Below are 21382 nucleotides of genomic sequence, written 5' to 3' on the forward strand. Positions count from 1 at the left end.
CTAGAAATGCCCCTCTGTGTAAGCAGACGTGGGACCGTTAATGTTAGTCTTTAGGATAGAGAACAGTGACCCTACCACGTCATCTGAAATGTTGAATGAAATTAAGCCAAGGGGCTTAACCTCCTCCTCCTCCCCAGCCTTTAACATAAGCTCAATGACTGCATCAAATAAAAATAAATGCTGTATTATTTATGCTGTCTCTCTCAGCCCTGGTGCAGTTCCCTGGGGTGGAATTTAATGTACAGAGGTTGCTAGAAGTAATACACTCTTTCCTCCTAATAACCAGTCTAATATTTCTATCACATAAGTGTTGAATGATTTCAGAGGGCCCTACTGCGGGGAGTGGAGGACGATTGTAAAAGATTTTGTCCTAAAATTCAGAGCCTGAGAGAAGCCTTGGTTATTAATAAATGCACCTGCCCATTTGGGGGTTGGGGGACATTTGTCCAGAAACACAGAGGCAGCAGAGACCCATCTAGACTATACCCCATCAGAATCAGGGCCCGAGTGAGCCCCACTCAGGCAGAGGGAATTTGAAAGAGCGGGGGAAACATGGGCCATTTCCGGAGAAAGCAGTTCTGGGGGCTGGATTGGGAATTTGGAATGGCTTGTGGGCATAGGATGTTTCCTGGGTGCAGGAGAGAAGTGTAGAGTCCTGGAGTACAACGACCTTATAGTCTGACTTCTTGGTTTAGAGTTGGAAATCACTGCGTGCTAATGAAAGTCATGCTCCAGGCTCTTTCTGGCATTCCAGGTACAGGTTCTGATGCCTGCCTCATATCCTAAATTAAATCCCATAACTTTGTCAGCTCTGTGTTATCTTCTTCAAGTCAAATGCAGGTTCAATTAAGCACAATAAGCCTCTCAAATAGGGCAAGATATATTTAGATGGTCTTTATGACAAAAATTAGGCTTAAATTACAAGTAGTTAGGCATCTAACATTGGAAACTTCCAACATTCCCAGATTAATGTAATTTTCAGACTATTTTATCTATCTCTCATTTTCAGAGCTTGCTTTTAGTGGTCATGCCATCATTGGTTAATGAGACTTTTCTTGTGTTAGACAATCAGAAGAGAGAGAAATATGTAGTTGAACTCTGAATCATTGATCTTTCAGTATTTGTTCTGATCATGGAAATGTTCATTTTAAAAACCAAATAAACTTAACAAAACTTTTCCTTTTTAATTCATAACTGGGAAGATAATGGAATTTCATGAGCTGAACTATTGTAATCCTTAAGATTCAATAAGCATGGATTTTCAAGATAATATGAAAGTCTCCTTCTAACTGGTGTTGTTTCTTTGTTTTGCAGGCTACAGGTTCCAGGCTTGCTGTAATTACCCAGAATATAGCAAATCTTGGGACAGGCATTATTATATCCTTAATCTATGGCTGGCAATTAACACTTTTACTCTTAGCGATTGTACCCTTCATTGCAATAGCGGGAGTTATTGAAATGAAAATGTTGTCTGGACAAGCACTGAAGGATAAGAAAGAACTGGAAGGAGCTGGAAAGGTGTGTCAGACTAAATATAATGGCTGGCCTAAGTATTCTCATCAGTGTCTATTACAACTGCCCACTAGGAGAACATTTTTATAATCGCTCTTGAAAGCAGTCTTCTTTTGACACTTGTTCAGCAGACTGGAAACTGAAGGAGCAAAACGAATTCTTAGGCTCACAGATGGACAACTAATTTCATGAGGGTTCCCGAGTGTCTGGCCACGGTCTTCACCCTCTGCCCTCTTCCCTGCCTCCTTCTTTCCCCCACCCCACCCACTCTGCCTGACTCTTTCCCTCTTAGTCTCAAGTAAGCTGAAATCCATTCCTTTATTGAGGTAAGAGGGTGTATTTAGTCACATATCATGGGGGTATTAAAGTATGGAAAAGTCCTAAAGGTATTTATTCTATTTTGCTTAATTTATTAATATTCTGTCCTTTGTATCATGCCTCCTTCTTTCTCTTATCTCGGTTTACCTATATTACCTCTCTTTTTCTTGTTGTTCTTGCATCCTTGTCTTTTTTTATGCAAACGCTTATATGGCATTTACCATGTCATCTTGGCAAATGCCTTACTCCTCATAGTGACCCAGTGAGGTAGGTTCCTCTGTCAGCTCCTTTTTCAGGTGAGGCAGAGGCACAGGCTGGTAAAGCCCCTGGTGCCTTAGAGCTGATAAGCCTCAGAGCCAGGACATAAACCTAAGACAGTTGTGCTCCAACGTCGTGTCCCCTGTCTGTTAAGAAACAAAGCCGTCTTCTGATGGCAGAACAGAACATGCACAGATCGTGTGGTGGGTATCATGGCAGAAATGAGTTGTCAGAGCAGGACCAACTCCCCAAACCAGGCCTAAAGTCTGGGTTAGGGATACATCGGTCAGTGGACCAACTGAGGGCCCCAAGAGTCCAGGGATAGACCCAGGCAGATCAAGGGCCCCAGCTCTCATGAGGCCTAAGGGTCTGTAGTACTTCATCTCTGGGCAAGGCACCTCACCAATAGGAATGAGGACGCATGTCCTGGAGGCTGGTCATGACCGCTGACGCTTTGTCCTCCACCTCCTGCTATCTCCTCATATTTTTTAAGCTGTTTCCTTGGGATTCCTTCAGGAAATTCCTTTGAACCAGCTTTAGTGCTTCTCAGTGAAGGTCCATCGGGCAGAGACCTCATGTGAGTCTTCCTTTCAGGCCAGCAGAGGCCATTGTGAGGGTAAGTGGGACAGGGCTGACCCACAGGCATCTGGCTGTGGTCTGGCCCATGAAATATTAGCCCTGCCAGAAAATACATTTTGTGACCAATCGCTTTATTTAATACTGGACTTCACTGTTTTCCCCCCATGGCCTTGACTTTTCATATGAGGAGAAGATGCCAAAATCAAGGACAAAATGTATCAAAAGAAAATGCATTACTGCTTAACACTGTCATGATTTACTGAGGTGTTCAGAATGTCCCAGAGAGTCATTTTAGGAAAATGATTGTATTTCCTGGGTTCATAGGAAGAAGATGATGGGGTGTAAGCTCATTCCTTGCAAACCACAGGCGCGAACCTTGGAAGTGGTATGTCAGATATAAGACTTGGAGTCCAGTCAGAGGGGGCGGGGAAGGGTGTGCAGACAAAAGAGCGTACATGTGTATATGGCAGGTTTCCTAAGTTAGGTCGGAGGTGAGAGAAACACTCTGATTCCGTGGTGGTTCACGAGAGGGACAAAAGTGGGTACAGAAAGTGGTGGGTGCTATGCCAGCCAGTTCACATGACATTGAAAATCAACTCCTCTCTGATCATCATTCTCAGGTTACAGTTTATTGGGTATTTATTATCTACTAGGCATTCCACTTAGAGCTCTACATATATTTTCTCACTTGATGTCCATAACCTTTTGAATGATCCCTTTTGACTAAGTACCATGGTTCAGAAAGGCCAAGTAACTTGCCCAAAGTCACACAGCAGCAGTCTGATCTCCCCACTTTCCCTGCTTCCATTCTTGTATACCAGCCCTCTATGTTGCTCTCACTGAAGCCACACTGGTCTCTTACAAACACAAAGAAGATCATGCTGTTTCCTAGTTAAAACCCTCCAGTGGCTTCTGATTGACCTTTTCCTGTGGTTTATAAAACTGCATGAGCCAGCCCTGATGATCTCTGTGACTTCCTCTTGCACTAGTGTCTCCTGAGCCCACACAGCTCTGACCTCTTGGGACTTCTTTCAGTTCCTAGAATTCTCCAAGCTGGTTGCATCCGATCTTCCCATGACTGGTTCCTCTGTTATTCAGAGCTCAGAATTACTCCCTTCTCAGGGAGGTTTTCCCTGACACTTGAATTAATTAAGGACACTTCTCAGCACTGGATGGGTCCTTCCTGTTTATTTTTTATTTATTTTCCGATTTGCGTTTTATTGACCCTGCGATTCTCAGGCCTTGAGAACCTATTTCCCCAGCTGGTACAGCTGCTCCTTCCACTGCTGCTTCTTGGTCTGTATTTTCTCTTCATGTTTACTGAGCCAGTGGTGCATGCACGCGTTCGTGAGCTGCAGATCCGGGGACCTGTATTTCTTGCCCTAGTAGAATTTCCTGAGGTTCTGCTTCTGAGTCTGGATAGTGACGGTGAGAACATGGGCGACATATTTGCAGACGACTCTGGATCTTGGAGAGCATTGGAAGCTTGCCGCCTGTCACTTTGGTGACAATCACTTGGGACAGCTGCACCTTAGGTCTTCCAGCTGTTTAAGCAGAGGCTCTTTCTTGCCCCCTATTTCTTTGTTTATTGATTAATGGTCAGCCGTCTCTACAAAAACATAATCTCCACAGGGACCAGGATCTATCTGCTGGTTTGCCCTTAGAGGGACAGGATTCCAGTGCAGAACTGTGTGAAGTCAGACCCTGCTGGTAGTCTCCACCCTGCCCGTGATATGTGCTCCATAGATTTCTGTCACATTATTATGGCTACTGAACATTTTTATGAAATAGAAGTTTTTTTCCTTCTCAGAAATAATAAACCGTAATCAAACTTCAGTGTATTTAAGAATAGGAAGAGAATTGTGAGGAGGTTTTTTCTTTTCTGGAAACATGCATTTTTATTTTTCCTTTTTTCAAAATTATTCGGTGCATGATGGTTTCTGAGGGAAATTCAATGCTGTTTACTCTTCCGGAATTAGAAGTTTGTTCTCCTTGTAGCAGTTACTGAGTCTTTAATATTTAAAGTCCTTGGAGTAAAAGGAGATGTGAAGATGCAGAGAATGCCTTAGACCTTTTCCTGCCTACCTCGTTTGGCAGGAGAAAGATGACTGAAGTGATCATACTGTTCTGCTTACCATGTAAGGTCTGTGACTCACAAACTCTCAATTTTACTGGCTTGATATGCTCTAAAAAGTTAAGACATTTGCAAACAAATCACAAACAAAATATACCTGCTTTAGAAAATGGAGCACAGAAAATATTTCTTGAAACCAATACAGTGGTGTTTACTATAAAGTCTGGTTTTTAGCAGACATTGTTATAGTTTGTTGTATTTTCACAGTAATGGAAAAAACCTCTTCTATTTGTTTGTTTGAAGCCTTATCATTCAATATTTCCAAACTGGGTCTGAGCCAGTATTGTCTTGATGGTAGGGCATGGGATTTGACTGGAGGTGAATTTTTCTTCTCATTTTTTGCTTTCTGTATACTTTTTAGGATTTTCTGAAATGAATGTGTATTATTTTTATAATGTGTAAAGAGTTTTAGAACATTTTAATATAAATTGAATCTGAACATGTTCTATCTTTGTAAACAGCTTATTATGGTAAACATAGTTGAATCTTCTCAGAGTATAATATTTTTTAATTTATTTTTTAAATAAGTTTTGTTTTTAAGAATATAGTATTTTTTTCTTCTAATAGCTTTATTCATTAATCTTGAAAACTGACAATGTCCTATCAAATATTTGCTGTTATCTTTGAAGTTATATAATTTGTATAGGATTCAGTGAGGAGTAAGATTTTGTGGCTATGATTTTTAAGCTGTAAATCACTCTGATATAATTGAATGTGTCTTTATTAGAATCACTTCTGACCAGTGTAGAAGCCAGAGAAAGGAATATTTTGAACGCTAAGAGTGATTTCTCTTACTTACTGATTTATAGTTTACAGTTAGAATTCAAGAACTTTTTTCTTTTAGAATTACAGAATTAAAGGGGACTTCAGAAACTGTCTCACCCAGGCCTCGTATTTTATAGCTGAGGAGAAGGAGACAGAGAGGTGTTTCAAGGACCAGAGGCTTATGCAGGCTGAAATCTCATTTTGTACACTGGTGCATTTTGAGTTTTCCACAGCCTTTTACTCAGACTTCAAAAGACAGTAAAGGATGTATTTTGTCCAATTCAAATAGTCTTGAAAGTTACATTCAATTGAAACATAATTGAATGGTAGGAGTGTTCTAGAAAACAAATTGTTAATATGTGCTGTGTTCCTTAAAAATTAGTTTATTCCCTTTAACATAATAATTTCACTTTTAAGAACTTTTCCTAAGAAGATAATTCACTATGGACAAATGTTTATTTACAAGGATGTTTATCAGAGCATTATTTTTCATAAGAAAAGAACTGAAAACTTTGTTCAACAATAAAGGAGTGTTTAGTGGCTGGGCTATTACGTGACTCATTAATGTATATTTAATGATCTTGGAAAATGCTTTTGATATTTGTTAAGGTAAAAATAATGATATAAAACCAAATACAGAATATCACTCCAGTTTTGTTAAGTATGTGTATGTTTAAGGAAAACAACATGTAAGCTAATATGTAAAATACACCAATGCATAACTTATCACTTTCTTTATCTTTTTTGTATTCCAAATATATTCTTCTGTCATCAGGAATGACAGTTATAAAAATATAAACATCACATTTTAATATATATATATATATAAACTTAAAGTGTGACAGTGATAGAAGAGTGCTACAAAAGATGTAAAATACTGAGTCCCCAGTTTAATTTTGTTGCTGCAAAGCTATGTGGCTTTAGGTGAGTGCCTTCAGCTGTTTAAACTGTAGCTTTTCTCTCTGTAAAGAGTAAATTGAATTAGCTGATCTTCCTTCTAGATCTGAAACTTGAACAAGCTAATAGGTCACAATAAATAATAATATGTGATAATAAAGTTAATTTGATTAATCTCTTTTATGGAATTCCAACTAACTGCCTCCATGTGCCTTTGTGCCTCTCAGTGACTGGGTGTCTCTGTTACAGATCGCTACTGAAGCAATAGAAAACTTCCGAACCGTTGTTTCTTTGACTCAGGAACAGAAGTTTGAACATATGTATGCACAGAATTTACAGGTACCATACAGGTAATAACCCCTGAAGAGTGCAGGGGAGGTGGGGGGTCTTTCAGTCATCAGATTTGTTTTGAGGAGTTGGCCAGAAGGTAGGGAACACGTGGATAAGCTATTCCACTGGGGAATTGGGAAGCACTTAGAGTTACCCAGGAGCAAAATCACAAGGCTCTGACCTAAGGCAGGGACATCTCTGAGGTGTCACCTGTAAGAACAGGGAACCCTTGGGAAGGGGAGGGAGAAGGGTATTGACCTGCTTCTTTGATGCTGAGTTTCCTTAATGGCCCTATTGTTTGCTGTCACTGGGAGTGAGTTCTCTATGGAACATGAAATTTGAAGTGTGTATGGGATCCGAGAGGGTGGTGCTGCTTGGCATGGCTTTCCTGCCTCTCTTTACATTTCTCCAGTGGAGAACTTCTCTCCTCCCTTCACTGTTCTCCCTCATCCAGTGAGGGCTCTAAAGAGTGATGTGAACATGAGCAAACCCAACCTCTCTGAGCCTTAGTTTCCTCTGTGGTAAAGGAGAGAGCTAGACTTTATCAATGAGTTTTCAAACTTGTAAATTTTTTTATATAGTAAAGCCTTTTTTTTTCTGGAGAAAACCCCAAAACTGAAATCCCAATATATGAAGCAGATAAAAGCAGGTCGAAGCAGCAGTAGGAGGCTCTGAGGGCAGTAGGAGGCCCTGAGGGCAGCCCACGCTCCAGCCTGCTCTTCTCTCCACCTCGCCTGGTTCCAGGTGGGTGTGAAAATCCACAGATGTAAAGCCTCTGTAGCACCCCTGGGGAGTCAAATACTTCCTCCTCTCTTCCCATGACATGTTTTTCATAAGGTACCTTCATGCATAAATTACAGTCCAACTGGACTTCTGGGTCCCAAGGACAAGAATGTGTTGGACTCGCCCCTGCAGCTTGTAGGTGTTGGGTAAATGTGTGGTGAATGAATGTTTACTGTAGAGTATGTATAGGTTCTGTGTCCACGAAGGGGAGAAGGGAAAGAACTTCCATTTACTAATCCCCAGCAGGCTCTTCATGTTTTCCTTGGCTTATTTTAACTTTACCTCAACACTTGGAGATGTGGTCCTCCAAGAGGCAGTTTCCTAATTCTCTCAAGTGGTAAAGTGAGGACCAAACTTAAAATGTTTGGGAAACTAAACCCATTTTGTCTGCCACGCCTCCAAGCCTTCAGTGTTAACCTATCAAAGGTTATGTTTCAAGGACTGAGAAATGAAAGTCAAGTAAGTTGCAAAATGTCTCATTTTCAGAAACTCTTTGAGGAAAGCACACATCTTTGGAATCACATTTTCCATCACCCAGGCAATGATGTATTTTTCCTATGCTGCCTGTTTCCGGTTTGGTGCCTACTTGGTGGCCAATAACTTCATGACCTTTGAGAATATTCTGCTGTAAGTATCTTGCTAATATTTATAGTTAAATTCCAGAAATAAAGCCAAGCTGGGCATGCTTCCTGCCTGGATAGAAAACCTTACTGTGTGAAGCTTCAGGAAGATATTCTGGTGCTTCCGAAGGTGGCATTCTGCCTCTGAGTCTCCGTGCATTACCATGGAAGCACCCTGTTTCAGGTGACTCAGTAACTTTCCCCTCCCCCAGTGCTGACTCACATTTGACATTTCCAAATCGGTGGCTAGTTGGGTGGTTATACAATAAGGCTTTTCCAGAAAGCCTTGGCCTTTGGGAAGAGGCCTAACTCAGAGCCAAAGGTCTGACTGGGTCCTTTTAAATTAAGGACTCCTGAGCAGGGCAGCTAAAGAACTGGTGGGGGGCAGTGAATACCACAATCGCTCAGAGATTCCAGGGTGAATTGGCTTTCTGTGAGAGAAGATCAGTTAGGAAGCAGGAGCTGTGGAAATTCAGAAATGATAAAGGAAAAGTGGATTGGGATTTCTGCTGCATTGTTCTGAATGTAGAAAATAGTACTTCAGTCAGAGGAAGAGAGGCCTCAGCTTAATTATACTTGTCAAGTACTCGAATATGTAATTTGGCAGTGAAAAGTGTATGTAATCTTACTGAGCATCTAGATGGGGTGATGGGTGAGATTCTGACCTTTGACAGCATCCCATAATTAGTGGTAACATATTTTACATTTAAACCAGAATCACCCAAGCCTGGCAGTATAATGTGTTAGGATAATGTGTCCATACTATTTAAACATGGATTTGTGCATGTTTTATAGTTTCCTTGGGACAACCCCAACAGAAGATTTAAAATTTCTACTTTATATCTCTGACAAATGATATGTAGGTGCTACTTATGACTCTAATGAAAAGATCAAACCAAACATCATTGGCACTGGGACTTTGATTAGATAATTTTTTGATGTATTGCTTTGCTCCAAGGTAAGGCACTGAATTGATGAAAGTTACTGACAGATGGGCATTTAGATTTGGAGAATCAATTTTCCAGTTAAAGGAAAAAGGTGATCTATCTGAAGAGCAGTCTATTTTCAAAAAGACCCCATAGGTCTCAATGATAATAAGTTCAAGTCCTTTATTTATAGCTATTAAAAAAATAAAAAAAATACTTTATGCTACATTAACACAGGCCTAGATTCCAGAGAAGGGAATGTGATGGACTTACAGTATTATTCTTGGAGGGTTCCCCAAAATTATGTCCATTCCAGGCCCAAAGACAGGTTAATAAACAGGTCCAGCCGAGGGCAGCTGGAACGGGGAGGGTGAGAGGAAGTGAAGGGCCTTTTTAACAATATGCCAGTACTTGAAGGGCTCTAATATCAAAAGGATGTACATTTTTCTTCAATTTGAAAAAGAACTTTTTAAACAAGACACTTCATCAAGCCTGCTACTTCTTAAAACAGAATGGAAGCCAACTTAGGGGAAGTGACTAGGCACAAACATTAAGAGCTGGACTTGATAAGCTGTAATGTCCTTTGAGCTTTAAGCTGCTATGATTTGCATGTCATATTTTAAGACTGTTGATGCATCTTGAGAGCAGCATGATATCTTGCTATGTAAGGAACCCTTCTTTGCTGTGTACCTCACAGTTTTTGTAGGATTCTGGTATAATTCCAGCATCACCACCTGTATCCGTTATTGATGCCACAGTAATGCTGCATATCAACCAGCCACTAAACCCCAATGGCATACCATAGTGAACATGTATTTTTGCCCACATGTCTGTGGGTCAGCTGGGCAGTTGTGCTGATCGGGTTGGGCATAGTGGATCTCTGCTGGGCTCGCTCACGTGTGCAGGGAGCTGTGCCTGGGTGGCTGGGGCCCACATACGTGCTCTTCCATCTGTGCCTCGTCCTGCAGCAGGCTAGCTGGACTTTAGTAGTGACAGAGAGAAAGAAAGGATTCAAGGCCCAGTGAGTCATAGGCTTGGAACTGGCAACAGTCACTTCTGCCACATCCTGTCAACCAGCGAAGTCACAAGGCCAACCCCCATTCAAATAGTAGGAATACAAATTTCACCTCTTCAGTGGACGAGCTGCAAAGTTAATTACAGGCAGGTGAGGATACAGAGAGAGATGGAAAATGGGCCATTCTATAATCAGATTATTACACCGACATGAATTTGTAAGGGAAGTGTTGTGTTGATCTATAACTTCTTGTTGTGTTGATCATGGTTGTTGAGACAGTGTTCTCTGACTGCAAAGTGTCACCGTTTGGCACTGCAATCATAACTCTTTGCACGTGTACGTCTTTGTTTCTTGCAGGGTGTTCTCAGCTATTGTGTTTGGGGCCATGGCAGTGGGGCAGACCAGCTCATTTGCTCCCGACTATGCCAAAGCCAAGGTGTCAGCGGCCCACATCATCATGATCATTGAAAAAACCCCTCTGATTGACAGCTATAGCACAGAAGGCCTACAGCCAGTGAGTTTGATGTTTTGATGACATAATCTGCTCCTTACTGATGAGCAAAAATATTCCAAGGGGGAACTTAATAAAAGCTGTGCTTTTTTACTTGCTAGTAATAAAATGAAACTTTCTAGATTGTGGGTTCATTTTAATAAATGCTAATAATATATATTAACACCCAATGTTGTGGTAGAACAAACCTACAGGGAGATAGAAACACGGCCCACTTCATAAGCACACTTTGTACATCAGGCTTTATTATAAATGGGTTATTCTGTCCTTGGGGAAGAGATTTGAGTTGTCACATTTGTATTAACAATATGTGCTATAAAAACACTGACCCTTTTAGATCTTATTTATTACCTTCTAGCTGTTACAAATCTAGCCTAATTGTAAGACAAGTTCATTACCTTCTGATACATGGTGGCAGAGGATTGTGGCTCTACACTGACTTTCCAGGATTGCAGAAATCACATTTGTTGTTTTTCTGATTTAAGAATACGTTGGAAGGAAATGTGACGTTTAATGAAGTCATGTTCAACTATCCCAGTCGACCAGACATCCCAGTGCTCCAGGGGCTGAGCCTAGAGGTAAAGAAGGGCCAGACGCTGGCCCTGGTGGGCAGCAGCGGCTGTGGGAAGAGCACGGTGGTCCAGCTCCTCGAGCGGTTCTACGACCCCTTGGCTGGAGCAGTGGTGAGCTCACTTTCATGTTCAGTCCATTTCAGGTTTTCCATCATCTCTTTGCCTGGATGTATTTAATTCTCAACTAAAAAGCCATTGTTTTCAAACCTTTAAACAACAGTCCCACTTAGCCCCTAGATACAGTCTCCAAGCTGCAACTCCCCAGCCAACTTCTCTAGCTTCTCTCAACACTGCCTACTGTCTCTTTTGTGAGCAGCCTTTTTACCACCCATCTCCCTTCCCTTTGTTACATTTCTACTTACCTGAGAAGACCCAGCAAAAATTTAGGCAGGAAGATAGAGGAGGGGTGCTGGGAGAGACCAGTAAGATGGCAGCCAAGGATGGGGAGCATGTCAAGGAGAAGACAGTCCGCAATGACAGATGCTGTAGGGAGGTAGGTAAGATGAAGATGGAAAAAGACATGATATGCTTTGACAGTTAGTGGGCTATTTCTGACTTTGTAGGTATCCTTGGTGAAGTGGTTGTGGAAGAAAACAGTTTAGCATGGTTGAGGGATGGTAAGGAGGGGAAATGGACACTGAGTATAGATTATCAAGAAGATCAAAGGTGAAAAAAAGGCAAATAAAAACAGCAGCTTGGGTGGAGAGGCAGAGTCTAGGGGAAAGGTTTAGGAGGGGAAAATGTGAGCGTTTTTATGGCTGCGGATGCGATAAAACCATTGATGGAGAGAGGGCACTGAAACACCTTCTAAGGAAAAAAGTGAGATCAACAAATTTAGGGAGTAGATAAAGAGTACAGAGGGCTTCCCTTTCATTTTCCAAACTAAAAGAGTAAGTGAAAGGTCAGATTTATTCATTCATAGTTCAACAAACCTTACTGAGTGCCTGTCAGGGACTGTCCCAGGTACCAGGGATGAGATAGGAGTCCTGAAGCAAGTAATGAAATTTTAAATGATATAATGGAGAACAGGAAAAGAATCAAATTCTGAAGAAATAGAAATTACAGCAAGAAATTTTCATTCTGTAGGCATTTGGTTATTGGTTGTACTCAGAGGTGATACTGAAAATATTTAACAGCTGAAGTGTCCTGGGAACTGGCCACCCAGAAGGGACCCCTGTTCCATACGGTCGGACGGATGCCCCTCAGCTCCGTGTGGACTCTGCTTGCATTAATGGCTGATGTGAAAAAAGAATTTTCAAACTGTAGCCAGGTCCATTTTTACTTCTTCACAGCAATACAGGTGCTCTTAAATCTTTTTGCAGTATTCAAAGACAGTTGTGCCTTGACGTAGTTTATTCTTTCACAACTACTTAAGCTTTGTTCCTTATTTTATATTTTCTGTGAATTCTGATTTGATGCTTCAGTTTTGTGGTTAATGTTTGAAAAAAGGACACTATAGGATGACCTTCCTGACAAATGAAGCAATTAGAGGAGAAAAATATTAACTCTCAGACACTGATTATAGTCCCTAACAGATTTTTATTAAGCAGTGTGTTAAATGTGTAACTCTAATGATTTGTAGGGTTTGGTGTCTGCCATCAAAGACTTTAACTGAAGAAGTGGGGTATATACTTCCATAAATTAAATGACAGAAGAAGATAGGCCTAAGACTGGTTTTTAAGGATAAGTAGACCTGGATGCATAAGGGTATAAAGGGGAGCAGTCAAGATATCATTTGTATGAGAGCTAATATGAGCTGTGGTTGATAAGTGATTTGTTCCCAGTGCCCATAGAGCCCAGGTGGGAAAAAATAGCAGATTTAATTAAAGTTATGATTATAAAACTTGTAGGATTATAACCTATTTTGCAGGGACAAAAACATCTCCTGGTCCCCCTAATGCATTTATAGTCACTTCAGTGGAAAAAGCACTTGGTAATAACAGAGGGTTGAGTTGAAAACAACAATAATGGTAAACAGTATAGTAATTGAACAAGAAGAAAGTAAATTATTGATTATTCTATATGTACAGAAACACAAGGAGAGCATAACTAAAAACATGGACCATATCAGTTATGGTGCAATGTAGAAAACAGAAACTGCCCTAGATATTTCAAGTAAGTAAGTATTTAATAAAGGAGATTGGGTGCTTACACAATCATTGGAAGGGATGGAACAGGGGAAGTAAAAAGTGAATGTAAATGCTTCCAGACATTCAAATCACAACACTGCAGCTGGGATCCTATGGCCAGGAAGTTGCAGAAAATTATGCCAGTCTCAGAACTGTTCCAAAACTGAAGAAACAACACCAGAGTATGGCTGTTGGAAAATCTCCTGTCTGCCTGAACATCCATGTTAGCTCACCTATGCTGCTAAAGGAAATTGGCCTCTGCCTTCCAGATTTTGCACAGTGCATCTCACTGGTAGAACCTCAGTTACTTCCAGAACTAAGAGGAGTCTGGGAAATAATTTTTAGCCTCCCAGTCCCTTGATGTATGGAAGGGTGGACACAATATGGAAATGAATGCTGAGTGCACAGGACAGTAACCATGTCAAGACAACACAGATGATGCACTGAAACCAAAGCATCCTCTTCTGTTCTTGGAATTCTTTCATCTGCACCTATGCATTTGCACTAGAGATTTGAAATACTGCCAACCAGTGTGCACCAGGCAGACTTCTTAGTGAAAGTACCCTCAACAAACACTAGTAAATGTATCAAGTTTTGTTTATGAGTATCAATGAGTAACCTTTAATAACTCAGCACCTTACTGGTATTAGTTCTTATTTCCATGTAGAGTCTGTGGATTTGAATGTCATTTGATCATACCCACAGGAAGGACTTGACTCTGGGGTCAGGAAATCCTCATGACCATCGGTGTGCCTGGAGTCATACTTTGAGAAACATTGATCTGAGCAGTGGTTCTTGAACAGGTGCCTATCAGACTAGCCTAAAAAGTTAATAAGGAACACAACCTGGCTCATTCAAGTAGGTCAGGGCCTTGCCTTTTAATTTTATAATTTTCCCAGTTGATTCTGATACCAACCATAGTTTTAGATCTGCTGAACTGATATATTTGAAAGGTTTAAGGTAAATTGTGGAGTCTTAAAAAACAAAGGGGAGGTTCCAAAGTTTTGTTGGGTGTGAAGAATATACATTTTAGGGGCTCTGCTGAAAAGAATATATTAAGTTATGAATACAAAATTAGGTACAAAAATGAGTATTTACTTAGAATGAGAAAAAAATCACAAGAAATATTGAAACCTTAAAAATTCTAGCCCCTTTACCCTTTAGGCAGGTTTTCATAAATGCCTGCCTGTAAGAGCTTCCTGACTACAGCCAGGCCGCCTTGCCCTCCAGGACACTGTCAGCTCCCAGCAGTTACCTGCACTTGAGGGCCCCTGAAGCTGAAGTTCATTGACTTCACTGTTAACATCCCCTCTGGTTTGAGTCTTCCCTGACCTTTCCTTTCCGAACCATCACACCCACCATCAGTCCTCTCTCCTCCTTAGGATCCCGTTACAAGCCCTTTGTCATTGTCTGGGCATTACCTGGTGGTGCCTGGGCTAACATGGGGGCATTCCACATTCCTCTTTTGATGGAGGACAAAAAAATATCTGTCATTTATGAGACACTGTGTTACCAAAATTCATATGCGTGTAGTATGTGGATGAGATCCCAGCCCTCCAGTTGCTAACTGTGTGACCTTTCCCAAGGTACTTCGTTTTGCTCATTTCCTTATCTGTGAAATGGGGATTGAAATCACACCTATGTCAGAGGTTGTTGTTGTGAAGAATCAACAAAAGGAGGCACAAAATGTGCTTATCACAAGACCTAGTGTTCAATAATTTATCTCTGATCCTTATTTCAGAGCAAATACATATAGAAGAATACATATTTGACATTTGATAGTTTCTGCTAGTAAAAGCAAGCAGTAGATTTACAATCTAGAATAGATAGAGCTAGTCATTTTAATTTGGCTTTACGTTATTATTACCAATGTGTTTACTTTCCTAGTTCAGTTTGATTTAGGCCAGTATCCTTGGACCACTGTTTACTGATTCCCCAGAGTTCCTTGGTCTTCCTTAGACCATGTCTCAGCAAAAGAACTTCTGCATTGATCTCTTTTAGAGCTACCCTTCTGAACACGCTTTGCCTAAAGAAAGGATTCTTTGGCCAGCATAGATTTTAAATGATTTGCAATTCCAGGGTGTCATGTGGGGATGAGGAGGCTCAAGAGTGTTATTACATTCAGTGTGATAGAGAAAGTCATTAAAACTTGCTGAGATCATTCAAATTTGTCTGATTATATTAGGCAGGTGGTGTCTGTTTTCCTCCCAAGGGCATAAGCCTGGGGGAAATAAAACCCTCGTTCTTTCCTCAGATTTCCATTTCTCAAGTTACAGTGTTCCATCTAACAGGATCTCTTGTTTTGCCACATCCTTGTATGGTTTTTACTGCCTCTCTCCACCCTCTGCTTTCCACCTTCACTGAACACTGTAAGGAAGCCTGGAGCAGAGATGCTCGGAAGAGTCTCCATGGCAACTGGGCTTGGTACTAATAAGGTCATGGCTGTTTTTTCCATCCCTGCACCTGCTGGCTCCACAAACCGAAGCTGTGCTCATGAAGCAAAGAGTGTACTCTACCCCTGGCCAGCTGTCTCCCAGGGGCACCCAGCCAGGCACATGGGATAAAGAGAGTATATATAGCTCAGTGTACACTCATCACCACTATTAGAAAAGCTTGAAACTGAGTCACTGATGTCTTCTTCAGTGGGGATGACAGTTCTCTCAGTTGAATTCTTCTTGCAAAGCAGACCTTTTAGGCAGGCAATCTGCATCAGGAAGTAAGGATTTTTATCAGCAAGGCCATAAGGGGTATTCCCGAGGCTTCTGCAGGATATTCCACAGAGCCAGGTCTCTAGACTAAAGAGCAGTGTTCCTTCTGGACACTACAGGAGAGTCTGTGTTCCTGTCTGTCTAACTCCTGGCCCTTCCTCCACCTTCAAAGCCAGCAATGACCGAGCGAGTCTCTCACATCACATCACTCTGATATTTGCTCTCCTGCTTCCCTTGTTCACAGTTATGATTATGTTGCACCCACCTGGGTAATTCAAATAATCTCCTTATTCTGAAGTCAATTGATGAGCAACCTCATACTTTTAATTCCCAATGCCATGTGATTAAACATTATCATCAGCTTTCCTGGATTAGAACATGGATATCTTAGAACTAGGGGGGGTATATTCTGAATGAATATATGAACCACATGCATGTATCTGAAGCCAGGGTTAAAACAGAAGAAACATGACAGTTCCTTAAAGCATTCAATTTTGTGACCTTATTCAGTTAACCTCAACAATCCAAACAAAAACCAACAAAAATGTCTCACAGTAACTTGACAGTTTCCATGTACAAAATAACAATCCTGATTTTGCTAAATTCAGAGTGTGCTGGTCCTGAAGTTGATCTGTGAACTCTTGTTTTCAGCTGATTGATGGCAAACAAATAAAGCACCTGAATGTGCAGTGGCTCCGAGCGCATCTAGGCATTGTGTCCCAGGAACCCATCCTGTTTGACTGCAGCATCGCTGAGAACATTGCCTACGGGGACAACAGCCGGGTCGTGTCACAGGAAGAGATCGTGCATGCGGCCAAGGAGGCCAACATACACCCCTTCATCGAGACACTGCCTGATGTAAGCCTCTCTCATCTTAGAGCAGGAACATGTAGCAGTCTCCCTGGCCTATAGTTCAGTTTCTAAAGGGCTGGTTTCCTAAAGGGGAAGAGAAATGAGCAACTGAAACACACACCCACATGTACACAATCATCCAGACACACTTTGTCTCCCAGTTTGATGCCGCGTTTACCTGATCACCCAAACTGACTCACGCTGTGAGCAAGCCTGACTCTAGGAAGCCTTTGACTCAGCCTAAGCGCAGGGCCACAGAAGCAGGCGTGATCTCCCTGCCCATTTCTCTCTTGACATTCTTTCTGCCTCCTTGCAGTTCTCCCACAAGCTGAGTCAGGCCAGGCCGAGGAACTGGCCCCATGCCATAAAGAAGGCTCTCTCTGAATAGAGCTGAGCACTGGAGTGACAGTGGTGCCACATAATCTCTCACCATCGCATATTTATGGAACCCAGGCTCTACTTACAGGGTTAATCATTGAAGCCTTCCCTGGGCTCCCTGGGCTGTTGTCCCATGGATGTCCTCTGAATTCCTCCTAGGAAGTTAGCGAAACGGAACCTCTTGCCCTCTCTTAAGCCTCTTAGGTCCTGCATTTTGAAGTGCATCTTGACCCAGTCCATCTCCCCTACCTTAGTGCTAGTTATATTCTTTATCGTGGCCCCTAGAAATAAAGCTCAGTAGCCTCAAACCAGCAGGGAGGGCAATCTCCTCCTCAAGGAGGAGGTGGCCCCAGTTCTTTCCCAAGATTTCATTTTCCTCAGGCTCTTCTGATAGCTGCTGCCTCCACAGCATAGTCCCCAGGGAGGAGGAATTGTCCCTCTCCTCCTTTAACCTTCTAACCTAACTGTGGATAGTTGGCCTTTCCCAAGACTAGAACTTTTCCAATATGTAACTTCAAGCTCCTTACCTAGATTCTCAAAGTATGTTCTCCAAGATGAGCCTGGACTAGCACATTGGCATCACCTGGGAACTTGTGAGAAATGCAGATTATCAGGCCTTGCCCCAGATCTGCTGAATCAGACATCTTGGAGGTGGGGCCCAGCTATCCATTTTAATAGCCAAGGCTAAAGCTGGAGAAGAGCTGGGCTAGGGGTTAGTGAAGACAAACAAAGAGACTAACCTTTGCCCCCTGGTATTTGTCTGCCACAAAGACCCCACTTTTCTGGGCTCCTGGGCTCTTGCCTGTCACACAGAGCACACCTTTAGACATGGCAGTCCTTTCCCCAGTGTCTTAATATGGAAAGAGAAGGCAAACCCCTTTACATCTTGTTTTCTATCTAAGGACCCACTGCTTCACCCAAGTGACTTGTACTAAGATTTCCCTCACCCTGCAGGAGACTGGTCTAATTCTTCTTTCCCTGGATTACAGTCCTGTCTTTACCAGCCTCACCAGGATCCATCCTATGTCAGTGCATCCCAGCAACCCCTGCACTCCTGTGGGACACACCTCAGTGCTCCTGCCTTTCCAGGCAGCTGCAACTCTGGGGTAGAGTCAGTCCTGGACAATCTGCAACCTCACCTGCAGTCTTCCCCATCGGGAGGTGAAGATTTCAGACTGTGCGCTGTAGAACTAAGGTTGCTAGAAACAGCAAATAAAAATAGACAATAGAGAGAGCGAGCATGAATTTTAAGAACATGTAGAACATGAATTTTAAAGTCAAACTTGGTGTCAGAATCAGAACAGGCAGTTTGATTAAAATTTCAGCCTAGCAAAAACCAGAAAACAATAGCATAGTATTATTTTCTAGGTAACACATGCTGTCAGAGTCCACATCTTCTTTCCTCTAATTACCTGTTTAATTCCTGTCGCTATCATTATGTTGAATAGAGTTAATTATGGTGGCAAAGAATATGAAAAGGATTTTAGGTGAACTCTGAAAACAAAAATTAAAAAAGGGGATTTCAGCTTTTAAAGTTAGATATCAAAATAGAATTGTGTGTTATATGTTAAAATTGTTGAAGTGTTGGAGATCGTTTTTATAAAAACAGACAGCAAAAGGCTTGCATCCCAAGACTTGGCCCTTTCTCAGTTTAAAACAATGCAGAGAGCATCACCTGCTGGTTATAAATAAAATAAGCTTCATTTATTTATTATGTATAGCCTGGTCAAATCAAATTGCCTTCCTTCTTCCTGCAATCTTTGTCCCAAATACAATGAAACCAAAAGACTGAAAGAGACTAACATGACAACAGTATTCTTCCTCATAAAAATGTTGACTTGTTTACACTGAGCTTTTAAGATCCAACTGTCTCTTCAAGAAGAAAGATCAAATGTGCTCTTGTTTTTGTTGTTTGTATAACTCCTGTGAACTTATTCTTACCTTGGGAACCCAAACTTTGCATGTATGGAAGTGGTTATCCTATTTTTTGTAACAAAACTCTGTTTTTAAGACTTTATTATCAGCTCTACTTTTTTATAATAACATAACCCTATTTACAGAAATACAACACCAGAGTAGGAGACAAAGGAACTCAGCTCTCTGGTGGCCAGAAGCAGCGCATTGCAATAGCTCGTGCTCTTGTTAGACAGCCTCATATTTTGCTCTTGGATGAAGCTACATCAGCTCTGGATACAGAAAGTGAAAAGGTAAGAATTTAAGTTCAACTCATTCACACTTGAATCAGTTGTCCTTACAAGGTTTTAATTACACTGCTGTCTTCCACAGTAGAGAACAAAATTCAGCCAGATATGTTGGCTGTTACTTATGTCAGCTTTCAGTGGAATTTAAATGCTCTTTAGCTGTTATTCAGGAGAACTAAGAGAAAACTAGGCACATCAGTCTTATAGCACTTACAGTTCAAAAACAGCCCTGGATCACTTTGTATTGACCTCAGAAGCAGTATTCTGGAGGCATATTTCTCATTTCTACTGGAAGCATCTCCTCAGCAATATAAAAAGGTCAATACAATGGTATTAAAATACAGCAATATACAAAGGTCAATACAGAGTTACAAGCTGACTGTACCTTAAGATAAATATTAGTAATCATTTTCAGCTCAAGAAAAAGTTGAGCATTCAGGACTGTGAAAAACAAAGTTCTAAGATGTTCCCTATCTTAAAAATAACCAAGGAGGCTGTGTTCATCTTGGGCTCAGTGTTCCTGAATTTGCTGTTGAGCTGGACTAGATGGTGGCTTTCAAGGATGTGTGGGTGGGCACAGCAATGAATTTTTTTAAGTGATTGGCTCTATTGTTCTTATTGTCTTAACTTTTAGAATAGGTAACTCCTGCCTCAGAACTAATCCAAATTAGGATTAAATTATCTTCTGATATGACAAATACTTTGCTTTGTAAATTCTTTATAAATTCACTGATACTATCGTTACAGAAGGACCTAGTATTGGATAAATTAATTGTGAGGCTTATTATGGAGGAGGAATGAAAGGGAGAGGACTATTTTTATCATAATTAATATAAGTGGTTATTAAACAGGTTGTCCAAGAAGCCCTGGACAAAGCCAGAGAAGGCCGCACCTGCATAGTGATCGCTCACCGCCTGTCCACCATCCAGAACGCAGACTTAATAGTGGTGTTTCAGAATGGCAAAGTCAAGGAGCATGGCACACATCAACAGCTGCTGGCACAGAAAGGCATCTACTTTTCCATGGTCAGTGTCCAGGCTGGGGCAAAGCGCTAGTGAACTAGTGAACTGTGGCCACATGAGCTGTTAAATATTTTCTAATATTTGTATTAAAATATGACATTTAATTAAAGTTAAAAAAGCAAGTACCTCCTGGAAAAACTATGTAAAGTTACCTGTTTAACACTTCCTGCCAGAATTTAAGAGCACTACCAAGTTCAGAGTCTTCAGAGACTATAAGGAACTGAAAGAAACATCATCAAATGAAACAAAGTAATAGTTTTGATTGCATTATAAAACTTATACAGTAATTCAGAGTAGATTTTGTTAAGGTGTATAATTTTTGTTTATATTTTCTTATTTGAACTGTAACTGCCTTGCTAAAAGACTATAGCAGTAGTAAGGAATACTGAATGTTTGCATAAAGTGCCTATAATAAAACTAAACTTTTGTATGATTGGACTCATTGTGTCTAAAATGTATAATATATCATCTCCTGATTATAATATTGAAGATCATTTCTGTGTTTAAGAAAAAAACTTCTTATAGGAATAGAAAAGAGCTACAGAAACAACCAGAAAACAATTAAAACATCAGTAACTACATACCTATTAATAATTACTTTAAATTTAAATGGACTGAATAGTCCAAACAAAAGACACGGTGGCTGAATGGATAAAGAAATAAGACCCATCTATATGCTGCCTATAAGAGATTTCAGACCTAATGACACATATAGACTGAAAGTGAAGGGATGGAAAAAGATACTTCATGCAAATAGAAGAGAAAAAAAAGGAGTAGCAGCAACACTTACATCAGACAAGACAGACTTCAAAACAAAGAAAGTTAACAAGAGACAAAGAAGGGAATTATATAGTTATAAAGAGGTCAGTCTA

General features: G+C 41.0%; 1 protein-coding gene across 2 annotated transcripts in view; it reads left to right on the top strand.

The window, feature by feature from the left end:
- Positions 1-20943, top strand: part of ABCB1 (ATP binding cassette subfamily B member 1) — a 232398-nt gene extending 211455 nt beyond the window's left edge. For both annotated transcript variants that reach the window (XM_073238890.1, XM_036990690.2), the window contains exons 21-28: positions 1315-1518; positions 6713-6813; positions 8063-8203; positions 10495-10651; positions 11134-11331; positions 16709-16915; positions 19348-19494; positions 20340-20943. In XM_073238890.1, coding sequence (XP_073094991.1) covers positions 1315-1518; positions 6713-6813; positions 8063-8203; positions 10495-10651; positions 11134-11331; positions 16709-16915; positions 19348-19494; positions 20340-20543 — 1359 coding nt within the window. In that variant the 3' untranslated portion in view covers positions 20544-20943. The remainder of the gene's footprint in view (positions 1-1314; positions 1519-6712; positions 6814-8062; positions 8204-10494; positions 10652-11133; positions 11332-16708; positions 16916-19347; positions 19495-20339) is intronic.
- The last annotated feature ends 439 nt before the right edge of the window (positions 20944-21382 follow it).

Source organism: Manis javanica, chromosome 6 (genome assembly GCF_040802235.1).
Source record: "Manis javanica isolate MJ-LG chromosome 6, MJ_LKY, whole genome shotgun sequence".
Lineage (NCBI taxonomy): Eukaryota > Metazoa > Chordata > Mammalia > Pholidota > Manidae > Manis > Manis javanica.